Source organism: Perca flavescens, chromosome 1, assembly GCF_004354835.1.
Source record: "Perca flavescens isolate YP-PL-M2 chromosome 1, PFLA_1.0, whole genome shotgun sequence".
NCBI lineage: Eukaryota > Metazoa > Chordata > Actinopteri > Perciformes > Percidae > Perca > Perca flavescens.
In genome coordinates, this window is record NC_041331.1 from 11,624,582 (window position 1) to 11,651,508 (window position 26,927).

At 42.6% G+C, this 26,927-nt stretch overlaps 1 protein-coding gene across 1 annotated transcript; it reads right to left on the reverse strand.

Annotated features, from left to right (window-relative positions):
* Positions 1–6,053: 6,053 nt before the first annotated feature.
* Positions 6,054–18,376, reverse strand: rasl12 (RAS-like, family 12). The gene is made up of 5 exons (XM_028583476.1): positions 18,217–18,376; positions 17,683–17,739; positions 12,704–12,777; positions 10,724–10,899; positions 6,054–7,304 (listed from the first exon to the last, which is right to left on the reverse strand). Exons 1-5 carry the CDS (start codon positions 18,326–18,328, stop codon positions 7,001–7,003), a joined length of 723 nt encoding a protein of 240 aa, XP_028439277.1. The 5' UTR covers positions 18,329–18,376; the 3' UTR covers positions 6,054–7,000.
* Between the last annotated feature and the right edge of the window lie 8,551 nt (positions 18,377–26,927).

Sequence of the window (26,927 nt, forward strand, 5' to 3'; positions counted from 1 at the left end):
GCTTGCAGACTAGGTTGTCGATATGACTCAGCAGGGTAAATGTGGCTGTTGTCATAGCGACGATAAGTATCAACAGGAAGTGGGCGGAACTTGTCATCACGCCGATGGTACGTAGCATCATAGGGAGGGCTGTAGCTGTCATCAGGGCAACGATAGGCATCATTAGGCAAAGAACGAGTCCTAACATCAGGTGTACTGGATGTAGCGCCACTATGAGGATGATAGCTGATAGCGGACTGACGCTGAACAGCACCAGTTGGAGAGCAGTGTGTGTCTTCTTGGTGTTGCGGCGGCGGCAGTGGGTCTACTGTCGTCAAACCTCGAGGCATGGGGGACGATCTGGCTTCTGGTGTTCGCTGAAAGGCGTCTTTGTAGCAAGGGGTTGACTCACCAGAAGCTAATGGAGAAGATACTGCATGCTGATGACTGGACAGACCTGCTCCCTTTAGACTGTCACTAAGCTCTGTAATTGGGTCATGTTGGCGGTATTGTGGGGAAGAAGAGTCATCACTGAATTGCACCTGAAGAGCATTTTCACTCTGACGTGGGTCCTGATGACCACTATGTGCCGTCAGTTTACTAATGGGTGCAGGTGTGTATGATGTCCCATGATCCTCAAGTTGTCTGGGCCGTGACATGACATATGAAGGAGCTAGTGCAGGAGAGCTGGCGATCATGTCTGTAAGGCGTTGCACATCTTTACGCAGTTTGTCATTGTCCTCTTTCATGCTACGAATACATCCTAAAACATCCGCAGTGATAGCATGTCTGGCCTGCTCATCCACTGGACTGCGATGCCTGATAGGGTAACTGACCTCGTAGTCCTGAAGGTATGATGGCAGGTGGCTCTGTCTGCGTGGGCGGTCCACATCTCTTTCTGAGTCTCTTTCATCTGGCCTGAACATCTTGGACTGACGCAGTTGCTGGATCCGGCTCGAAGGACCAAAATTGTATGATAGAAGGTGTAAATATGGGTTAATAGGTGTGGCAGCAATCGCTTCAGGGTGTCGGGTCAGGACACTATTCCAATGTTCAGGTGAGAGTGTGGGGAGAAAGGAGATGCAGAGTCCAGGGTTGCAGTTTAGATGGTTTATATAAACAAATAGGCTTGTGTTTCTGTGCGTGTGTGGTTCTGTAACAACAAAGCACAGCAATACAGACTGTTTAGAAAGAATAGTTACAGACCAATAGCAAAGGCAAACCTAAGCTAAAACATAGCCAGCTACAAATAGCATGCACAGAGCAATGTTAATGGCTAACGATAGTAACTGGACTGCAATGAGCTATCAATTAAAGATTAGCAAGCACATGGCATTCATGTAACCTATATAAATGACAGTCATAAGAATTATAACAAGCATTTAAACTAAATAAACAACCGAAATATTCAGTGCACAGCATAGAAAACAATAGCTATTAAAATGTAGAACAGTTAAACAGACTATTACAAGCTAGCGGCTAGCTCTGAATCCTGTTGTAAGCTAACAGAAACCTAAATACATTCACGGCTAATAAACACTTACGGTGTGTTACTTAACACAACAATTAAACTCACATTTCCATGGACGCACACACGGAAAAGAAACTGTCCGTCAAAAATCGCCGCAGTCTAAACTCAAGTCCAGCTGATGTCTGCTCCTCCATGCTTCTCATTCGCTGCTGCGTTCAGGGGCCGTTGTCAGGGTGGGAACAGAGAGTGCACAGGCAGAGCGTGTGATCAGACACAGTTGATACATAATGGGAATGCATACTCAGGGCATGGCCTTTTTTACAGATCCGTCATGCCTTGTTACCACTGGGCAGGCTGGTGGTGGTGGTGGTGTAAGGCCGGTTACACACTGGATGCGTCGCACAAGCATGTCAGCTGCGTGGCGTGCGTGTCCGTTTATATTTCGGCTCCCATGTTCACAGGTTAGAGCTTACACACTGCCTGCGTGAGACGCGCGTCTTAGGCGCGGCTCGAGTCGCGCCGAAAACGCGTGCCTGCTAGAAATAGAACCGACGCCTATTTTTCACGCGACACACATTTTCCAGGCAAAATAGAATAGGAAAAGATGTGTATATGTCATTTAGACACACATAAATATAAATAAATTATAAATTATAATTTTCTGAGTAGTCTGGTGCTTTTCAAAAATGTAAATATATGCTTCCTTCCATTAAAGGGGTGAACTAATTATTATATAGGGTATTTCACACTGTTCCTTATGCTTTCATAATGGGGTATGTAACATTAATTGGGCTGAAAATGGCCTGGTTGATATTTTATTGGCCCTTATGCATCCCTGTGTTTTGGCCCTTTTTGTAACAAGAGCTTTTCCAAATATGGTATGTTCATGAATATTTAGATGAGCACTGATTGGTTGAGCGAATTGCCATACGCACACATTAGAGATGCGCGCTGATTGGTTGAGCGAATAGCCATACACACACAGAGACGCACGCTGATTGGTTGAGCGAATCCCCAATACACACACATTAGACACGCGACAGAATCTCATATTCCAGACACTGCAATGTTTCGTTACTAAATTCACTTCTGAGACTTTTTTATGCGAGAAATCAACTATATAAAGCTCAAATATGTGCCGTTTTACGAAAATTGATGGCTAATTGCAAATTTGGTAAGACGTGTTGGACTTTAGGAGCTCCACATTCAGAAGACTACCTGATCTCAGGTCAGTTGTGTAGCCTATGTAAATGTTGGGGCATGACCGTTCTCTTAATACACCCATGGGCGTGACAAAGGTATTTTCATAGTAAAGGGATGTCAATGGGATTTTGAGCTTATGTGTATGTCCTATTTACCCACCGAACTGTCGTTATTCAACTATGACGGTTTTCCATTCTATCACCCCTTTAAAGGAAACCCTACTTTCAAGGACATCTTTGAACCTGATTTCCACTGGTCATAATTTATTTAATCCTGCTAACATGACCCCTCTTTTTTGATTGTATTTCCTGCATGAAATCAGGACATGCTCCACCATCTCTTTTCCTCACACAGACTGCAGTGCCCAGTTGGGTGTTTTCCTATTATAAGAAGTGTACTGTTCAATCTACTGTGACCAATTCTCCATTTACTGATTACTTGCTCTTTTCGGTTAGCCCCACTGTTTCTCACTTCTACTTTATTTGTATGCATGCAAGTGTCTCCCTTTTTTCCCATTATCCCAATATTGTTGCCACTGTTTGGATATTTCCCTCCATGCTATGCTTTTCCCCTCTGATTTTAACAGTTTAATATTCAGTTCTACATTTCCTTTCTTGACCGCCTGCGTTGTGCTGCTAATCGTATTACAATATTTTCTCCAATGTTACCTTTTTGTCTTATTGTCCTCCTCACTATGGCCTGGGCTTGCTTGTACTGAATCATCTGTTGGAAATTATGAGTTCTTTTCACTATTCTGAATGCCTTGTTTTTATTTCTCACAGCTTCCTTAAACTTATCATCCAAACAGGGCACTATTTTCCTCTTTGTTTCCTTTACTTTTAGAAACGGATTCTAATGCAGCCAATATTATGCCTTGCTTTATTTTGCTGTCAAGTGCTTCTATATTCATTCATTGGTCTGATTCAGACAGCTATCACTCACCTGCAGAAATGTTCTCCAATTAGCCTTTTCAAGTATCCATTTCCCATCTGTGCCTTCGCTAATCAAGGAGGTATTAATATTTACCTTGCACCAGACTGGATAATGATCGCTTCCTATAGTCTCTTCCTGATACACTGACCAATCACACACTGGTGCAATGGTGTTAGATACAAATGTAAGATCAAGCATAGATTCTTTACCTACATCAATATATATTATTTTTATCTGTTCTGTCACTCCCGCACAACACGTTGTGCTCATTAAAATAAGCGCATCACATAATGTTCCTACTATCCTGCCCTTCTACATCCTCATGCATGTTTAAATCTAGCCTTTTGCAGGGATTATAATAGTTTACAATGATCAACTCCATTCCTTCAGCCCACACTTTCACTGCCACATTCTCCTGCTCACCCCTATACCTAGCACTCTTTAAGGAATACCTTGTTTTACAAAAGTAACAAACCCTCCTTCTCCCCCCTCCCTCCTATCTCGCCTCACTGCAAAATTCCTAACCAGAATTCTTGAATACTACTAACAATAAACTGTTGAAATTTTGTCCATTCAAAATTAAACTTCTTGCATTCCATTGCAGAATTAACATTATCAGTATGAACCCAAACATGCTGATTCTTGACTAGACTGTACCGTGAGCTCATCATTCAACTCTTCCCAATTTAGCCCTCTCATACCCAAATGATATTCTGCTGCTTTCACAATAACCTGATTCCTTTAGATTTAGTCTCACATGTTGCATTTATAACTCCAGCTATACAAGTCACCAATTTCTTCTTCTCTCTCCAAGCATTTTGTTTTTCTTGCTGCTCTTTTGCTGCCACAAATTCTTTGCTCTTCTCCCTCCTTCTGTCTTTTCTGTCCTGCCATCTTGACTGCCTCAGCATATGAAACTTTTCCCTTCACCCTTATCTGTTGCACCTCCACCTCTTTTTTTTAACGCTTCACAACCCCAGAAATCTGATCATATGAGATGTAAATACACCTAAGTGCAACAGGACATGTACAAAACAGCGTGTTTATCCCCAAATCACAGATTATTACACTTCAAAAAACAAACAATGATCAATACAACAAAATGAAGAAGAATTAACTTTAGATAGCCCTATTCTTATATGATTCAACAGGAGTTAGAAGGGAACAGTGTTGAGATTAACATGGAACATTCTGTATGGATCATAGTACAGTATTACAGGTATTTTATCTGCTGAACCATTAACATTTGGCAAAAAAAAAAAAAAAAATAATTTAATTGACAAAGCACATCATGGCTACACTTTTTTGTCATTTGTTTAAAATTTAACAAGCAATTTGTTGTATTTTAGCAAAAGTGTCGGAATATTTTCATCTGTATCTGTATCATCTTTTAGTCTAATTTGTATGTAGTCATTGTTTTCACCTTCGTTTGACTAGTTTATAACTGAACCCATTATTACTAAACCCAGCCATTACACGGTCACATCATGCGCCACGCACCACCGCAAGTAAATTCTCAACCTGTGGGAAACACTGCTTAAAATTACAGAAACATAACACAAACTCACGGTCCTCTCTAACGATTTACAGCCACCCTTTCTTGGCTTAAATTTACTCACCGTTTGTCGGCTAAGGCAGTTAAACAGGCTACACAGTGTAAACAGCCGTGCTTGGTCCTCCGGTAACATTAGCAGTTAGCAGGGTTAGCATGGCGGTATTAGCCAGGACCAGTCAGGATCACTTCATTGGCTGTGTGTGTCTCAATTGTTTTGCGAGTAACTAACTTGGGTAATGTTACTCTATAAAATTTGAGTACATAAATGTTGAAATGACTGAAAATGCCCGTCCCTTGTAGCCGTGATAAATTAGCCTGAAGCTAATGCTTAACTGTTCAGGAGGAAATTAGCCAACTCTGCATCCTTTTGGGCTCTAAGCTGTCAAAATCTTTCAAATATATCTCCAATATTTACCCAGGTTATGTTACGTCTCTGATCATGCAACTGTTAGAAACAGGCAGTTTTTTTAGGTCGGGTAGAATCTATCTCCGTTGATCCCTTTCGTTTGTTTGCGGCTTTCATGGCTGTACTAACGTTAGAGCTGTAGCGTGCTGGGTTTACGTTATTACAGGTATATCTGGCAACCCGTCAAAATGGGCAGTTGATAACAACACACATGCCAAAACACAAACAGAAATTCTGTCATGGAACGTACATTTTAAAGCATAAAATACTGGCATTGTTGTCAGAAAACATAGTATTTCAGCTTGGCATGTTACCTTAATATCTGATGACATATTGTGGTCATTTTCTGATTTATTACAGTAAATATATTACATATTGCACCTTTAAACTTTGACTTATACACAGACCAGAGTCCCAAACTGGACAGTGTCTGTCAGACCGTCGTAATGAGATACTGCCATACAGCGGAGCGATTATCCAATCCAACTTTATTTATAAAGCACATTTAAAAAAACAAACAGAAATGAGCCAAAGTGATGCACAGTCAAAAAGCAAAAAGTGTTATAGTAACAGAGAGACAATATTATATAAATAAAATAAATGAAAACGCAGGGATCAATATATACCCAGAGAGAAACAATCAATCCGGGGATAAGGAGAACTCTCATGCTGGGTTATAGTGTGTCTTTAGACGGGATATCAAACCAGGCCGAGGTGGGGGCCATCGACACATGGAGGGGCAGCTCTTCACTCAGAGAGACCTGGAGGGCACATATATAACTGTGACATATAGTGTGGAGCACAGCCATGTAAAGATTTAAAGCTAATTAAAATTAGATAATAAAAATGAATTTTAAAATGCACAGGAAGCCAATGGAGGGAGGAAAGGATGAATCGTCTTTTGTTCCAATAACAATGCACAGCATACTACAGGGCAGGGGGATTTTTACTTGAAATACTGTAACTTTATTTTCATGAAATTACATTATTCATCTGAGGTGTTTATGAATGAAATTAAAAGGAATGAATGTATTGAGATGAATAAGTGCCACATGCACATTCATAAAGGTTCTGTTCCCAACAAAAGACACAAAGGGCAGGGAAGAGTAAATCCTGCCTGCATGTGTGCTGAGAGACTCAGCAGAGATAACACTGATGACAAAAGTTAATCGACAGGAATAAATTATAGAATTAAGAAATACAGAATGCCTAAGAGCCTCACTGCATTATTTTGCATTATGTTTTAATATCTTTATGTTTTTATATTTTAAATTGTCACCTGCCAAAGGAATTTTGTGTTTTCCATTTTCCACCATGTATTGATGCATAGAAATGCAGGAAATGAACTGTTTTTGATGCTCCCCTTCATGTTTTAACAAAAGTTGGGTACACCGGAGCTTGGTACACTGTAAAGCTGTTCATGTTATTGTGTCCACCCTGTGTCTGCGGGCAGTCAGAAGATCTTGAAGCCTTTGAGCAGAGTGAGTGTGGCAGCCTTGCGTCTGCTCTGCGCTCTGGAAGTCTTCACGGTGAGCAGTGTGGCAGTGGCGGTGGTGGGGGCAGGCAGCTCCTTGTAGCAGGTGGGGGGGCAGGATGGGACAGCGCTGATATAGACAGCTGGAACCACACACCCCCCCCTCCTCACCGCCTCGTGGAAGACACGCTGCACAGACAGGAAGTCCAGACAGGCCGACACCTCGAAGAACACACAGCCGAAACGAGACGCCAGCAGCTCGCCGTCACAGCGACTCACCTGCCTGACACGGAACACACCGGTCACTGACAACGGTCTCAGTACTGGGTTCATCACTTCATCGTTTTTTATCAATTATTTTATTATGTTTTGGGAGTAGAGATTGAAAAAAGCACAGACGGAAGCAGCACATCCTGAGTAATAACACTTTTTAGATTACAATGCAGTTTTTCCACCATTATGAGTTTTTTTTTTACGTCAAATACCAATGTTTTTCAAGAGAGATATTTTTATGACGCCTACAGTTTGGGTAAAAATGTTTGGAGAAGCTATGTTTCAGGTGTGGTTAGTTAGGCAATTAAAACAATTGGTTAACTTTTGGTTAAGATGAATATAGTCTGGCTCTCCAGACGTACAGTGTTACAGTCCTCCCCCTCAGTGGGATCAATATAACGTCATTATTCAAAACTGAAAAAAAGAATTTCAGAGGTTGAAAGTCAGAGGCAAATTCACTGCTGAATTGCTATCTCAAGCTCCGAATCACAAAAGATATTGCACTAATTATATTACGGTGCAAACACGAGGTTTTGCAGCTAAGTGAAATTTTCGCATATGTGACCAACAATCTACAAAACATTTCCAGTGGTCGCACCTGATGATCATAATCATAATCAGGAGATACCTACTTCAATCGAGTAACTGGACCGACGCTGTCTGGCCATGAATGAGTGGTGACTGGACTGCGCAGCAGGAACAAGAGTCAGCATGAACAATGGTAAGACCAGACTCAAGAACGCAGTACAATGACCTGAACTGAGTTAGGAACTGGTACACGGACATAAACTTTGGGGACATAACATATTGTTAAAATACTTATCCTATATGCTGATTAACTGAAATAATATTTAATAATACATGGCCTAGTATTGAATTTGAAATTAAATTATTTCCAGAAGTCAAATATATGAGTACGGAGGAAAAGAGGATGTAGAGCATAGAGCTATTGCCTAAGGTGTTAACCCTGTGACGCCTGAATTTATTCACAATTATATAAAAAAAATTATTATGTGTGTTTCTGGCTCCAAGCTGATGCTAAATTAAGTTGAGATTGTTAATTTGTCTATAGAATATATAGTATAGATATAAATTTAGGTATGATGCAAATTAGCGACAACAGGCATTCATGGTAAAATTCTTTACAAAATGGATAAAATTAATAAAACACATTTTCCCATCTCAGATATGTAGATTTTATTCATGTCACAAAGTAATTGACAAATAAATGAATCTTGACAACAGCAAGAAAGAAAACACTCTCCTACTCCCTAACATTGACAGTAGTCTTTTTAGGGTTAGGGTTAGGGGTTAGGGTTAAGGGGTTAGGGTTAGGGTTAATCACGCTTCCGTGAACTGGATGTAGTTCCCACTCCGACCGGTCCTACAAGAAACCAGTGCGTGCAAAAGGTTCCTAGGTAGGTATCGAATGTAAACAAACCGGCATTGGGGGAATACACACGCTATCTCGCCTGCAGTCGGAATGGAAGGGGTTTGATGCAAATTAGAGACAGTCGGCGTTGAGGGGTTAACATTATATTTATGACTGATAAGATATCCTGCAACCAATAAAGTTTAGTTTAGTGGCTGGAACTCATTATTCTTTAAGTTCCAAACCAAAACGTTAACTCAGCTAAACTTTTGGGAGTTATGATTGACAATATGACTTGGCACAAACAGGTCCAGAAACTGGTAACTAAAATGGGCAACACTTTGTCCCTTATTAAAAGGTGTGCAAAAACCTGACACCACAAACAGTTAAACAAGTAATGCAGTAGTTATAGTAATTATTAGTAGAAGTAGTTATGTCTTAAACTGATGAAATTATGTAGAAAGCACCCAGAGAGCACATTCAGTATACCACCTTCTAGTTATTATTCCAACAAAAGAAAAGCAGCTCAGACTTGTTCTCGGGACAGATGTGACAGATGTGTTTAATTACACAGAGCTTTGACCCCAGCCTCTCTTTACTCTGCTTAGGGCCAGGACACACACCGATGGACACGCACTGATGGACACACACTGATAGACACACCGATGAACACACTGATGGATACGCATCGATGGACACATGCAGATGGACACACACAGATGGACACATTGATGGACACGCACCGATGGACACACACTGATGGACACGTATCGATGGACACATGCAGATGGACACACACAGATGGACACATTGATGGACACGCACCGATGGACATGCACCAATGGACATGCACCGATGGACATGCACCGATGGACATGCACCGATGGACACATACTGATAGAAACACTAATAGACACGCACTGATGGACATGCACTGATGGACACACACTGATGGACATGCACCAATGGACATGCACCGATGGACATGCACCGATGAACACACACTGATAGACACACCGATGGACACACTGATGGGCATGCACCGATGGACACGCACCGATGGACACACTGATGGACACGCACCGATGGTCACACAACGATGGACACACACCGATGGACACACACTGATGGACGCACCGATGGCCACGCAACAACGGCCACACACCGATGGACACGCACCGATGGACACGCACCGATGGACACGCACTGATAGACACACTGATGGACGCACCGATGGCCACACACTGATGGATATGCACCGATGGACACGCACCAATGGACGCACACCGATGGACACACACTGATAGACATACTGATGGACGCACCGATGGCCACACACTGATGGACGCACCGATGGACACACACCAATGGACACATACTGATAGAAACACTGATAGACACGCAAAGATGGACACATTGATGGACACGCAACAATGGACACGCAACGATGGTTATGCACCGATGGACACGCACCGATGGACACGCACCGATGGACACAAACTGATAGACACACACCGATGGACACACGGATGGACACACGGATTGACACGCATTGATGGACACACACAGATGGACACATTGATGGACACTCACCGATGGACACGCACTGATGGACACGCACCGATGGACACACATCGATGGACACATGCAGATGGACACACACAGATGGACACACCGATGGACACGCACCGATGGACACGCACCGATGGACACGCACCGATTGGACATGCACCAATGGACGCACACCGATGGACACACACTGATAGACACACTGATGGACATGCACCGATGGACACGCACGATGTACACACACCGATGGACACACACTGATAGACACACCGATGGACACGCATCGATGGACACACACCGATGGACACGAACCGATGGACACACACCGATGGACACACTGATAGACACGCTTGGATGATGCTTTTCTAGACGCTCTGAGGTCTTTCTAATTATTATGTTGATCATATTACACACACACACACACACACACACACACACACACACACACACACACACACACACACACAAACAAACACACCGATACTCGCCTGTATCTGTCCATGTCCAGTTTGTTCCCCAGCAGCATGATGGGACTTTTGTTGTGCAGGGCAAGTGTGTGCAGGTACAGCTGGCAGCCTTTAAAGCTCTCCATGTTGTTGATACTGTAGACGACGAGGAAGGCGCTGGCCCACGACATATACCGCTCGCTGTTCACTGGACCCTCCTCACACACACACACACACACACACACACACACACACACACACACACACACACACACACACACACACACAAACAAGAAACACACTGCACTGTTCTCTCCTCCACTTGCATTGGGTGCTCACATTTTTAGATGAATGTCCAATCACTGCTGATGGTAAATGTACTCAGTTAAAGAAAATAATTGCTCAGTGTGTGCCTACATGTCCCAGGATGCATCGGGTATGAGCTTTCGTCTCATTTGAAAAACCACCTGGCTGGTCTTGGTTGTTTATCTCTGGGATCCTGCAGGTCTCAGCACACCTGTGTCCGGGTGAGGACTCCTTACGTCCCCCCGGGAGACACTAAAGGAAGTGATTGCAGCAGGATGAGGCTCCACCATCGCTGTTTGCACTCATCTTTTGGATGGCAATTTGGGTGTTTGCAATATAAGTGAAGAGAAGAAGGGAGCTGTGTGTTTGACAGCATGTAGAACTCCCCATATTGAAAGATATTTGAATATGAACTTTAGGGTGAAACGTATATACTAACATCAATTATTAAGTCTGATGCACACAGTCCCAAGCATGCCTCTGTGTTACATATGTGTAAACTGTGACAACAAAAGGTGGAAGGAAACTTCAAATAAGGTGGCGGTCCTTGTTAAAAAGCATGAAACTCAGAATACTGTTTGAAAGGACTCAGAAAGTTATGATTCCTCTCTGAAAGGTTTGCATGCGCTGTCCCTGCTTCAGTGAAACTGGAGTGCAGCTGAGGTTCTGTGAGACAGCAGTGTCTGTGTTTCACCAGCAGGTGGCAGGCCTTACTCTCAACTGCCTCTGAGCTTTGGTTCTCCTCAAGGTTTTTATTACACCTTCTATGATCTATGATGCACGCAAAAAAAAAAACACCTTGCTTGAGTCCAAACGATCAAACAAAAGTCAGGACATTAATCTTTATGTTCTGCTGTTAGAGGTTAGCGAAGGTTAATGAAGGTTAGTGAAGGTTAGTGCACCGAGGCTAACTCCTAATTTCCACCGGTTGCAGAACGGCGGCGGAGTCAATAGGTTTCCATTAAAGTCAATGTGTGTATTTCCCCTGACTGCAGAGTGGCTGTGTTCCGACTCCGTTCCAGAAGATACGCAGAGCTTTATATTTTTGCCGAATGCCGGAGAGCTCCGCAGCAATTCAGCACAATTCAGATTGCGCGGGACAGGAAGGCGAGCACAGAAATGAAATAAAACATCTGGTTAATTTTCCAAATAAAATACACCGTGCTCACGGCGGATCATATTTCCCTGCACCACACCTTGAAAACACAGCACACAGTTGTTTCCCCTGTACTCCTCTGGATGGAAAGAAACTGTTGTTGGTTTTGTGGTTCTATTCTACGTGAATTTGCGAGATCTCGTGGGTCCTCGTGACTTCAGCTGTCAGTCATGGCCGCAGCCGTGCCGCAACAAATCCGGACCTGGTGGGTACTGACGGACGGCGGAGACCGGAGCCTTTCCGCAATCGGTGGAAATGAGGAGTAACGCCACCATAAGCTCTGTATGGACAGGATAGGCCCTCACAGCAGCTCAGGAATATCAGGATAGGTATACTGACATGGGTGGACTATTAATAACACACCAATGCTTTTAAAAAATATTATTATTATTATTGTGTTTGTTTTGGATGATAACATATATGTCATTTGTGGTCTTTAATGTAAAAATGCACACTATATAGCAGAGTAGATATGGGGGTGAATCTGTGATTTGATTTTTATTTCTTTCTTCTATCTTTAATGGCAGTAGCAGTAGAGTATGTGTGTCTCCAACACATACCTGATCACAGGTGTCCATCACTCTCACTGTGACTGGCTGCTGGTCCACCATCTCTTCTGATGAGTAGATATCCTCTAAAAGGCAGCCAATCACACAGAGAAGAGACTGTTTTCGCACATACATCTCCATGTGTTTCTGCACTGTCTCCACTCCAAACTGTGTTGCACAAACATGTGGTTTCACCTGCAGGATCCGTGACATCACAGCTGGCTCCAGACTGAACCTACACTACAGGGTGCTGTGGAGGTGGGGGAGGGGGGGCGCCCAGCTCACAACATGATGTGCAGATGTTAAACTGTACAAAATCAATATTTCATTTATAACTAGGTCCTTTAACTTTTGTAACTTATTGTGGAAACCCCATATAAGACACTAATTATTATTCCAAGCAGAGTATTTCTGTCTTCAGTGGACGAAGGAAGCGCTGTATGGCTGATCCTACAGCTACTCATCAGTGCTACAAACAGGAAACAGGAAGTCAGGCTCCATAGTAAATGGTGCAGACAACCATGGGGGGGGGAAAACCAAGGCACTCCATGTTTAGGTGAGATTATAAATGTATTCCTCCAGCATATGGGCAATCTAACCCAGCAACATGTATTCACTCAAGGCCTTCATCAGCGTCTGAAAAGTCTTCTCAGGCAGCTGTGGGTGGCTTCTACAAGTACATGTGTATATATGTATGTATATTATATATTTGTATTTGTTTGGTATTCTTAGGAATGGGTATATTTTCCCCTACTGTTAATCACTTGTTGTAATCATGTCTTATTGTAGCTTGACATGTCTTTGGTCAGTATGCGTGTATGGCCACGGTGTGGTTGTAGCGCCCTGTGTGGCCCATATGTGGCTAGAAGCCCTTTGAGATGCTGATGAAGTGGGTTGGTGGGTTAGATATGTGGCTATGCTGCAGAAATACATTTATAAAAGTTGTTTTTTCTATTTGCTTTATTTTCGATATACAGTATATACAGTATCTCACAAAAGTGAGTACACCCCTCACATTTTAGTAAATATTTCATTATATCTTTTAATGAGACAACACTGAAGAAATTACACTTTGCTACAATGTAAAGTATTATGTGTACAGCTTGTATAACATTGTAAATGTGCTGTCCCCTCAAAATAACACACAGCCATTAATGTCTAAACCGCTGGCAACAAAAGTGAGTACACCCCGATGTTAAATTCCCATTTTTATTTTTAAAGGCCAGTTATTTCATGGATCCAGGATACTATGCATCCTGATAAAGTTCCTTTGGCCTTTGGACTTAAAATAGCCCCACATCACCACATGCCCTTCACCATACCTAGAGAGTGGCATGGGGTACTTTCCATAAAATCATCTCTCAATGCAAATCAAACCAGCTTTTAGGCTAACCCACATAAAACCATGTGAGGGGTGTACTCACGTTTGTGAGTTACTGTATATTGTGTGTCTATCTGTGCTTTATATTTCCCTGTTTGTTTGTGTGTTGTATTACATGTTTGGTTTTTGTTGAGTACTGGTTGTTGTTTTCTCTTTGTATAAGGGGAAGACTGAATGAGTCTTTAGGCTTCCTTCCTCTCCTGCACTAACATAGTTTTTTATTGTATGGGCTGAGGTTTTCTATGGTTGTCTGAAGCACATACTATCAGACCAACTTCCTGTATCCTATTTTTACAGTATGTTACAGTATGTCTTAAAATATGTCCGCAGGAGAAGAAAGTAAAGAAAATATTGTAGGCAAAATACCTAGACGTACCAGCAGTAAGGTCATGAGATGATTACTGGAGAAGAAGAAAAGGAAGAAGAAAACAAGTTCTGCTACAGGAGATTGTATGAAGCTCAACAGTGTGGTTCTGGAAGTAAAAATTCCGTTCATTTTCTCCATAAGGGTTTAGATTATCAGCCGTGAAGTCTAAACCATCCGAGGTAGACTGACCCCGAGCTGTGAGGATGTGAAACTAAAGTTACTGCTCCTGTAGAAGCTAGACGTCTGTATGAAATCAACCTGGTTTTAAGAATAACAAGTTTTATTCGGGAGAAGTACTACACTTCCCTCGAGTCTCTAATTGGTTCAATTCGCTGTTATCATGGAAATGTTTACCATACCCGCAAACCTGCAAATGGCTAGAGTGAGCTGCTACCAGAGGTGGAAAGTAACGAAATACATTTACTCACGTTACTGTATTGACTAGTTTTGTTGTGTATTTTGTATTTTTCAAGTAGTTTTTTAAAATCGGTATTTTAAAATGTACTTGATTACGTTTTGAGTGAAGTATTGTATTTCGCAACTTTACAAATCCCATCCGTTACTGAAAAAAAAGAATTGCGCCCGGAACCACTACAGTGACGAATGATCAGCATCTGGGCTGCCTACCAGGCGCGAAGTCTTTCTGTAGGAGATTGAGAACGAGATGGAGGTGGATCAGGCGAGCGACGACAGTTCAGAGAAATGTTAGCTGAAACATCGAATTCTGCTGCCCAAAACGACGAAAATCCACACATTTGAAAGACGGTTTTTCATTTCAATTCAAGAGGGCTAATAGTATCATCATGCAATGCCAGATGTGCCTGCCAAAGGTGATTCAATAACTCCACACCTAATCTGCGGAAGCATGTTTTGGTAAGTATTTGTGCATTGGTACTTCAAACGAAGGTTTATGACTAACAGCAAATTGCCAATTAGCAAAAAAAATGTTTCGTGGCATTGTTAATTTTTGTAGCAACCCGTAGAACAACGTATGTAGGACACCGGCTAAATCCCCCCGCCCAGGGCTGGACTGGGACAAAAAAATTGGCCCTGGCATTTTTGGCCCAGGCAGCCCACACCCACCGTGATTGGTCAGACACATTCCCTGCAGACAGTCCTCTTAAAATATGCGTGCGTTCTATGATATGAGTTGCCTAGTGTTCAGCGTTCATGTGATAGTTTTGGATCCTTCAAGAGGGGTGTCAAGATTTATCGCTTGATCTTACACTTAAATAATTAATTCATTCTTAGAGTTATGATTTGTATTTTTATATATTTTTATTATTGATATTTGATATTGTATTGTTATTATTGTTATTATTACTCTTTTGCTTAATATTGGCTTAGCAACTTTAACTTTAACTATTGTAAGATTCATATTTTGTCGCTTTGGACAAGTGTCTGCTAAATACAATAACCATAACCATAACCCTTCCCAAAAGCTAGAATAAAGCTGAGAGTAGTATATGCTCTGGAAAAGAGCACCAATACAAGAGAAGCTAATTAAGCTATTCAAGGAACACTGATGCTTGTATCAACACTGATTTTATAGATCACAGACTTTTCAGCTACCCAACAGGCTAACCGCTAGCATTTTCAATGTAAGCTTAAACAGCCACTAACTTTAATGTTACAGACAAACTGCTTGTTATCGTTATGACGTGTGCGCACACACACACACACACACACACACACACACACACACACACACACACACACACACACACACACACACACACACACACACACACACACACAGAGCCTCCCTCCCTTCGAGTCCTACTCCTTACCACATCGTCCTCTAGCCTACTATCTTTTCCTCACTCGCTCCCGTGGCCCTGTCGCCTCCTCCTCGCGGCTTCTTCCCTGTCATGATGCTGTTTCTCTCTTCTCTCTCCTCGGCTTCAGGTAATGCTGATGTTGAAGCAGCTACTACAGCCCCAAACATGTCCAACATTTTGGAGGAATCCGCCTGTAGATTCTTAATATTTTTCTCCTGTAATTTCTCTGCACTTTAGTGGTCGTTTGTCCATTTTAACGTGGATGCTAAACTTCCAGCATAACTATTACAGCTCGTGTGTCAGGGCTGGGAGGCGTGGCCATAGTGGGATTCGTAAATTTGCGGCCCGGAGTGGGGAAGGGAGTTCCTGGATTTGATTGGGTCGGGCCAGTGGCAATAAAGAAAATTAACAAATGGGCTGCTGTGAATTCTTTATGGGTCGGCCCGGCCAAAAAATAAAAAAGGCCTATTTATATCGGCGATTCAGCCCAAAAGTGCGTCGGCCCACCGGAAAAATGCCCGGTGGCCAGTCCAGCCCTGCCCCTGCCCCATACAGTTTACGTTTATTTTATTTTTTTATGTAACTAAGTAAATTTTACTTAAAGGATCACGCCGACTTATTGGGAATTTAGCTTATTCACCGTAACCCCCAGAGTAAGACAAGTCGATACATACCCTTCTCATCTCCGTGCGTGCTGTAACGCTGTCTGACGGCTCCAGCATTAGCTTAGCCTAGCACAGATCCTGCAGGTAACTGGTTCCAACTAGCCTACTGCTCCGAATTGTTACAAAAGTGACAAAATAACGCCAACATGTTCCTATTTACATTTTGTGATTTGTATAGTCACAGCGTGTACAAAAAACAACGTAACATGAGACACAGCCGTCTTCTAACAGTAAACAAACCGGGAACTATATTCTCAGACAGGCTTGCTGGGAGCATATCACTCCGCCCAAGTACTATATTCTTCTGCCTGAGAATGTTTGAAATGAACTACTTATTACTTTTACTTGAGTAATTTTTCAGATAGGTAATTTCACTTGTACTTGAGTAATATTTTATCAAAGTATTGGTACTTTTACTTGAGTACAATATTTTAGTACTTTTTCTACCTCTGGCTGATACCAATGAAGTTTCTGAAGTTTCTGTTTTCAAAATGTTTATTTGCGCACAATCAAATGTTTTACGGTCACAATTCCTCTCGTAGTTGGTTGGCTTGGTTCCAGACTTAAAACTCTTTCTATCAGCAAATTTTGAAATGTCAAAGAAAGAACTGAATGGGGAAAACACTTCCGGAACCAGAGCCGTTAAAAAAGTGGGTGGTCACAATATAGAGCTCTATTGCATTGTTTGGATTTGCCTCTCGTGATGCTTTTTGCAGGTAAAGTACCTCAACATTGTACTGCGGTACAGTACTGGAGTTATGTATCGTCTTGTTTAAATGAAAGCAGAGAGAGCTCACCTAGATGAGGGTCATATTCACTGATGAAGCGCTTTGTGAGGAATTTGACAGTCAGTGCTGAAAAACAGAGACAAGCAACATTAATGTGGAACCTCAGGGGCCCGGGGTCACTGAGGGCCCTGGGAGAACCAACATTCACATTCAAATGAAACTCTGGGCCATGTTGACTGAAAATAAACAGCACACAGAGGGTCTGACCTTTGACAACCGCTTCCACTCAAACTCCAGAAAATAAAGAAGTGCCAATAGTTTATAGCTGCAAAGCTTAGAACTGAAATAAAGATACAGCCTGTTAATTCTCATGAAACCGTCATTTTACTGGTTTGTGTGAATGCAGTCAGCTGCTTACTTTATCGAAAATTATGACTTTGATAAATAAACACAAATGTCTAAAACATCAACAGGAAAAATACACTTCTACTACTACTAATTCAGCTCACTCAGTATGAACTACATTCAGTCCAGCTACAGTTTGAAGGTAAGGCTAAGGTTTCTTGAAATGTTTGAATATAAATGTCTAAGTTAAAGGCAGACCTGATTTCCCGGAGCCCTTCACACCGAGCAGCACCAGGTTACACTGGGCTGGACTTCTGTCAGCAGCTGCAGCAGAGTTACACTGCTTTACCTTCCCAAACATCAGCGACATGATGATGGTCCAACAAAGTTCTTCATATAACGCCACTTATTCCCCCCCCCCGCCATTAACTGCTTTCTTCAATAAAACAAATGTCCGTACAGACGGATGTGGCTGAAAAGTCCTCTCCAGATCCAAGTGGACTGATAGTGCCAGATGATGTGCTGTGGTCAGTGGGAGTCTTCTGCTCCTGAGGAGGGGTGGGCCACTCATGCATTGACCTCTCCATTTCAGGAAGAAGTCTTCAAACCAAGCTTGTAAAATCTGAACTGTAACTTTACTGAAGCACCAGCCAATCCCTGAGCTCAAACGAGGATGGCTGGGATTCTGCATATAAGGCCAGCTGCTGTGTCTCCTTTTGTTCCCTAGCGCAAGCTGTTCTGGGACTGAGGAAATACATCACCCCCCCACCTCCTCCTTTAACAGGGGGAGGTGGGGGGGGGGGTATACTTCAATAAATAAATAAATAGATTTTCATTTTAAACTTTTATTTATTTCATGGGACTTTTATTTCATTAAGTCAGGGTGGTTCGGGGTCAGATCATGGGGGTCAATTTTTGTAAAAATATGTGTACGTAGCATCGGTGATGTCACCCATTGATTTGTGGACTGCCGTTTTGAAGCCTTGAATTTGGCAATAGGGGGTTGCCATCTTGGTTTTTTCCAACCAGATGTGATGAGTTTTGACGAGAGGGTGGAGTTGGGAAGCATGATGCAGCCAAACCAGCGTTGTTTATGGTTGCTATGGCGCTGTACTAAGCCGAGGCGCGGGAAGTCATTTTCAGCAGGGGGTGCGGGGTGCTGTTGGGGGGGACAACGACTCTACTTCTGCCTCCCCCCCTCCATGAAGTAGGCTACATATGGTGCGAACTAAATGGGTACTAAATCACATGCCAATCACTACTGGTCAAAAGATTCCTTTGCAGCGGCCCGGGTTTAAATCCGACCTGCAGCCCTTTGCTGATGTCATTCCCTCTCTCTCCCCCTTTCCTGTCTATCCACTGTCACTATCGAATAAAAAATAATTTAAAACAAAAGATGAATGACTAGTCCAGCTGAGCATCAAGTATGCCTTTCCAGTTCAATAAACCAAGTACTGCCATCTGACTCACACATCACAAGACAATGTTACAATTAATTAAATCATACCAAAGCGTTGTATGGCTCAAGACTATGGCAATATAATATTCACTAAAAATCACCCAAGCAGAAAGCACAATAGTAATTCTGAAACGTGATTGACTGAAGATACAACAATGCCATCACACAACACAGCTGAGTGCAGGTTGTAAAATAACAGTCACTTAGTCAACTGCTACTTCACAAACTGCAAAAGCCAACATATAGGCTACTGCACTTGACAACTGTCTCATACAGGCCTATATAGCAGCATCACAAAATGATGATGCAATACGTCTGATATGCATGGCATTTCAATAAACTAAACAAAATATGTACATTATCTGGTCACACGGTCACAACAGATTATATTAGCCTACTCAATTTACAGATAGCATAATAGCTCTTACCTTTAGAAGTTCTAATTTCTTGTCTTTTTCTTTGCAAAGTCGCAGATCAAATCCTCAAAGTCCAGCTCCCTCAGCAGTTCACTAACCCCTACTACACATGCGCTGCTGTGTGTTGGGAGCACTTTACAGGCAACACAACAAATGTCTCCGGTGGACAGTGATCTAGAATCCACTCCCGTGGTACAGTTTCACCGTTGTGAAGGTGTCGGGTCAGTGCCTCGTTAGTGAGAGAGCGGGTCTTTCTGCCGCCAGCCTCGTCCCCCCTCCGAGATGCTGGACATTTAGCCTGAAAGGCTAATATCCCTCTGGGTATAACTTCCTCCCGGACGGTCTCTGTAATCGGTCCCCGTAGTGCAGGCTCTTCAGAGATGATGGTACCTGAGGGGCCGTTACCTTGTTCTGTAATGCTGATGATCAGACTCATCTCTGTCTTTTTCCACAACAACTTCGCTAAAGTTAACGTTAGCCACCGTTAGCTGTGGCTGAGTGTAGCTGGTAGAAGGCAGCGATTCTTCCAAGCTAACGTTGGCTAGCTCCTCTTCGTCATCCCCAGCTCTTTTTAAAAAGCTATTTATTCGCGGGTTATTTTTATTGCAGCCGCTTCTTTCTCTCTCTTCTCCACACTTTCACTCGCTGATGCAACCCAATCTGACCGGGGATCAGTTACAAATTAATTCCACTCTTTCAATCTCAGCTCGTTCTTAGAAAGCTGATCTCGGATCAGTGCGATGTAAACAACCTGCTCTATGCCCACCCACCTTTATCTTTAGCCAATCTACACAGTGCATGCAGCCTTCTCCCAATCATTACATTAAACAACTTGTATTTTATTCTGATTGGATAATTATCACCATAATGATTAATGCCCATTGGGTAATACGGGTTTGATCGCAGTTTGCCAACAAGGGGTGCTGCCACCAACAGGGGGTGCTGCAGCTACCCCAGCACCCCTACTTCCCGCGCCTATGGTACTAAGCTAAACGCTAAAGAGGGAAAGTTGCTGCTTTTCAAACCTTCTGAAGAGAGTCATCCAGCAGGTAAACACAGACATCTGGGTACTGGAGACATCCATCTGCATGTACGGCAGAACAGACCTTCTGCACACCATCTCTCATGGCAGTAACTCAGTGCATAGGGAGTAGATTGCTGGTTCAAGTCCCCGTACGGACCAAAGTACTTAGTGTGGACTGGTAGCTGGTACCAGTTAGCTCCTGGGCACTGCCGAGGCAATCTTGCGCAAGGCACCGAACCCCCAACTGCTCCGGGCGCCTGTCCAGCAGTCGCAGCCCCCTCCCTCTGATCACTCTTTCCATTAGTGATGTATGTGTGTGTATTTCAGGCCTGTGTATTATGGTGCGTTCTTTTTGTCTTTTAATCGCGACTAGTAGCTCGAGTGTGACGTCACATCCATGTCGGAAAACAAATAACTGCGGGTTGTGGCGTTCTTTTTGTCACACAATACTACGAGTCGGAGAAAAGATGGATTTTTGTAACATTTTTAGTAACATTTAGGATTCTATTCACCCAGTTATTGACATATTACACAAATATATTTCACAGTTTGATACATGAAAATTACGTTTTGATTAACGTTAGGCTACTGCTCTGCTTTCTGCTCAAGACTTGGCTTAAAGCCATTGTTGTCATATAACAACCGAGCGTCTCTAGCCTGTCAGTCTGAGCTGCACAAGCTACAAAATAACTAATTAGGCGGTATTTAACTCATAATTAGACTGTAGCAACATACCTATAGGTAGCAGTATACAGTGCTCTGTGTACGACTTCTTCATTTGGTTACAACGACAAAAGTGCTTGAAATTGTAGAAAACCACAATGTTTACTACGTGTGATGCACAACGTAGCCATCTTTGAAAGTGAACTCGGGGTCCTCTGAGTTCAGACGACTTGACGAGTCGTATATACGACCTCGGTGGCGTTCTTTTTGCAACTTCCGGTTCGTAACTCCGGAAAACGACTCGTAAATCGACTTCGGTGGACAAAAAGAACGCACCGTTAGTATAAGGTATAATTATTAAGTTACGAGCTAACTCTAGCGGTAGCTAGCTAGCTTGGTTGGCAGAATGCTGAACAAGACATTTTAGGCGACCAAAATGTTCCAAATAACTTTGCTGAAGTGAAAACACACAGTGAGAGGGTCAAAGTTTAAGATGAAAACATGAACAACAGCCAAAAACAAGTTGGTCTGTTTTAATGTCATGGTTAGCATTAGCATTAGCATTGCTAAGCCTCTGTCCTGATTGACAGGTCCTGAAGCATCCCTTGCTTTATTGTCTATTTTAAAATAAATGGGACCATCATTTACTGAATGAACATCATGCTGTATTCAAGAAGACTTAAAACTAGCAATTGAGATAAACTCATTATGAAAATGTTTACTTAATGAGATAATAAATCAAGTGATAAGTAGATTCATTTTCTGATAGACTTCTTTTTGGAGCCAGTGGAGTTGGCCCATGATGAAAGTTAGATTGAACGCAGCTTTAAGGAGCTCCAGCTTTAGCTTCACAAAATATTATTGCACCTCTTAAGATTAGGTCTAAATGCTCAAGGAGAAAGCAGCTGTGTTCACGGCTGTAAAAGAGAATGTAGGAAAGTAGAGTGCTGATGGAAAAAATATTATCTCTAAGCAAGAGATAAGTTTTGTTGTCATTACTTATATTTCCTCATGGGGATGACAGAAACTATGCACTATAGCTTTAACTTTTACAAAGAGTGTGAGATGCTGAGTGTGAAATGTTTTTATCTAATTTTACTAATAAAGTTGAGTCAATTACAGCCTCTACTATGCCTGATGCCAATCTGATATCCTTTACAACATAGTTTAAACCAGTTTTAATAAATTCTATTACCTTGACTGATTGATCTGCAACGATTATTATGAGCAAATATTTTGTAAAATATGGGATGGAGAATAGTATCAGGTATAAGAGTGTCTTCCAGCCTCTTGATGTAATACCAACACGTTTACTAAAATTAATGGAATATGTTGGGCCCTGTTTGCTTTCTGCTTTTAACAGTTCCTTGTCAAGTTGTGTCCACTGCCAAAAAAAAACAACCTGGGCTGGAGTTTCCTTTTATATCAAACATTTTAGAAAACTATACCGTCCAAGCAACTTCTCTCTGCATTGGAAAATACCCACAGACCCTGAATGTTGAGTTCACTAAAGATGCAGTAGGTAAGCCTTATAAAACTAACTTATATTATATATTACTTACTCATATTTGCTGAAACTGACCCTATGTTCGAGTAGAACTACATGAAGCAGGTAATAAAAAAAAAATCTGGCTCCTCTGGCACCACCTACAGCCTGTAGTGCGATTTGCAAAAGTCAACCGCTCCCTGTTCAGATGCTCCAATCGGGGGGGGGGGGTCTAACTGCGTGTCAATCACTGCTCATGCACACACATTTCATAGCGTCCTCCCCCTTCCCCGCGCACAAGCTGCAGATAGGTTTCCTCCCCTTCCCCCCTCTTCACGTGTGCTCTATCATGCACAGCTCTCCCTTGTGGGAGGAGGGGCTTAGGGGACCGTTTGGGTTTGAGTGGAACGGGGAGAGGGACTGAGAAGTTGTTGATGTTCAAATCTCATCATGCCTGGACTATTGCAACAGCCTCTTTACTTTACTGAGACAAAATTATATTGATCATCTCCAAACTGCAAAGAACTGTAAAGGCCTCTTTCTGTGTTTGGGAGGGTTCAGGTTGAAAAAAAAACAACGGTAGTTACCCTTTAAAGGTGCTGGCTCCCGTATGTTTTAGAATAACTTAAAGGTGCTATAAGCGATGTTGTGTGACGTCACTTCTTGTTGACGTTCTAAGTATTGTCAAACAAAACGGAGGCTAACTCGCCCTTCCCTCCTCTAATGTTAGTCGTTGTCGTTGTCTAGGACAGCTCTCCTCTAGCTAACTTCCCTCTTCACGCTTCTCTCTCCTCCACCCCCCCCCCTTCATGTGCACACGCACTAACCCCACAACCCCCACCTAACCCCCAAATCTTGTCGGTTATTGTCTGGAACACTGTTTGCTATGTTTTGTGGTGCAGAGGGCTAAAATAAGGGATTAAGCCAGGATTTACCAGTTATCCTGGCTCAATTCAGCCTTGACTCGGTTTCGTAAAAGCAGAGGCACCTAAATTACCATGGAGATTTATTCTGTACAGCTAACCTGGTCCCGACCAGTGATTACATTTTTTTTTAATTAAGGATGATGTTTGTTCCACTTCCATGTGCATTGTTTTTGGCATTCTTAGCACACAATTTGTGTTGTCCAGTAAACTGGGATTATAATTTTGGAGGATTGTACAATTTTAACAACATATCCTAATTGTACAATCCTCCCAAATTATAGTCTTAGTTCACTGGACCAGTAACTATCTAGTGTTGTAGGCTACTGTACATTCATGTTACAACAGGGATGGGACACCTCACTGGTTTTTGACCTTATATTTTGCTGGGGGGAAATAACTGATGAATATACTCTGTTACATTCATGTTTACAGTGTGCATGGAATTTATCACTTAATTATCTTTGTAGTTTCTAGATTTTAGAGTCCAATTTCTTCAGTGTCTTTCTTTTCTATGTCCATATATACGAGGGAGCAAAGCATATAACATGTAAAGAAGGAACCTCTACCTCTGTTAAATAAAAATTAGTAGCCTAATCCTTGAATGGTATGGTTATCACGGTTTCAATTCAGAGCAGTGGTCAGTTAATGTATAAATTTAGGCTGCTTACGCATTCAGTCGGTCCGCAATCAATTTTTTTTATACAAATAATGTGTTTAATTTTTATCATGCTTCCATAAGAAGCTGCTGCTCACTCTGAGTAAAGTATGTACAATGGGTATTCTCCATTTTAGCATCAGTATATCTGTGCTCAATCTCACAGTCTGTTAAAGAAAACTGTGAACGCGAAAATCCAAATAACTTCAGCCTGGCTCGACCTAGTCGCTTGGCCTTCGTGAAACGCACCTAGCCAGGATGCACAGATTAGACTAGGTCAAGCCTCACTTTATCGGTTATCCTGAATTTATAAATTCTGCTTTTGTGAAACAGCCCCCAGGTTGGCACAGTTTGTTTTAGCTGCCGTTTGTGGTGCCTGGGCTGTCTACAGAGACTGTGTTTTTTTACAGTGTGCTCCGGGGACAGGCAGCTAGGGGCCTAGTGAGGAGATATTTGCTGTATGTGACAAAGCACCTTTAATTTTAATTTTACTGATCACTTTTTTTGTGAAATTTTAGGCCTGTTATTTTGGACAGGACAGATTTAGGACCCTATCTTGCACTCTGCGCAATTGCCTTTGTACACCGACGCATGTATGATTCCTATTTTGCACCCGACGCACAGCGGACTTTTCCCTCCACAGACGCACGCCGGTAAATTAGGGATTGAATTTGCGCTCCCGGGGGCGGTTCAGCGAAAAGAGGAGGCGTGTTCCGGCACATACGTTCCCTGGTGCTATTTTGCAGTTTCAGAAAAGAAAAAAACCTGGTCTAAAGTCAGTGGCGCGTTATATAGATGCTATTTTAGGGGCGCATGCTTGGCCATGATCTAGCGTGTGCACAACGCGCATACGCTTTGCTTCTCTCATCTACACGGACGCATGCAGTTCCCATTTTTGCAAACCATACATAATTACAAAGAAAAATATTACTGAAAATGCTCTTCAGGTGTTTAGATAGATCAGGAGGCACTTTACAGTACAGTCCTCAAAAAGTCGCAGCATTCTTTGCGGATTTCCATAAATCATGGATGTGTTGATGACATAAATGAGGAAATATTAGAGGACTTAAGGAGATGTGGTGTTGAACTACGGTGGGATTGGACACTCCGGCAGATTCTGGTCCGGGAGTGGCAATGCGCGATGCTCTCCTGGTGGAGCGGGTGGATGGAGATGGAGTGGGGGGGAGGAGGAAGGGGCACAACAGGTGCAGGTGGTGCGTTTGGAGGCCCACGCTCCATGGCTGCAGCAATCCTCTCCAGACTTGAGGAGATGCGCCCGAGAGGCCGCAGCAACATCGCCACCCGGCCAAGACGGGCATTTATTACTTTGCCGCATCCCGGACAGCTCCCGCTGGCGTGCCTGCTCTTAGAGAGAATGTGAGATGACGCTCTGATTGGTTTATTGCACGTTACGCCCAAACCACACCCAGCTACTTCAGAACAACCCATTTTAGATTTGCGTCGGGCGCAAGAGTCATTTATCCCGCCGGTATAATAGCAACAGTGCCGGAGATCCGCCCACAAAGCTACTTGCGTTTCACGTTTGATACTTGCGTTTCAGATCGTTAAAATAGGGCCCTTAGACTTGAAAGAGGAGAGAGAGGGGGGATGACATGCAGCAAAGAGCCGCAGGTCGGAACTGAACCTGCAGCCGCTGTGTCGAGGACTGAGCTGTTTATGGGCGCGCGCTCTACCATGTGAGCTTCCCTGATTTTATGTGAGTGGGAAAACAAACACTTTTTAGAGACATTTTTTTTTAGATCCCCATTCTTACTTTTTCCTAAACTTCATTGCTTTTTATACACCAACTTGTTATTATCTTGTTTAACCTGATGTTTTAATGACTTGTCTGTTTTATTTTGCTGCCTTTGTAACTTGGATATTAAAAAGTGCTCTATAAATAAAGCGTATTATTATTATTTATTTTCAGAGGGTTAAGGTTAGGCCTGCATATCTGCATATCATATCTGTTGAAATAGTGGCACAAATACTTTGTGACCTAGGGAAATAACTATTGTTACACTTTGACTGTTCCTGCCACTCAAGGACAAATCTTCAGCTGCTCCACAAACAAAGAGCGATATGAATCCTCAGCACATTTACAGCTCCCTCCCATTATCCGGCTCCTCTTTCTCCTCTGGCTGCATGTCCTCATAATGTATTTGAACTGTGTCACACGTCTGCATACTATGTATAGAGTGTGTTCTCAGAGCTGTGCTGTCAACTAGCATCAGCTCTAGACAGGAGCTGTCTCACAGGCAGTATGTGGTGAAACACCCCGATGTGCAGTATTCCGGTCACAGCTTTCTTGTTGTGAGTGAACAGTTCAGCTGGGATGTC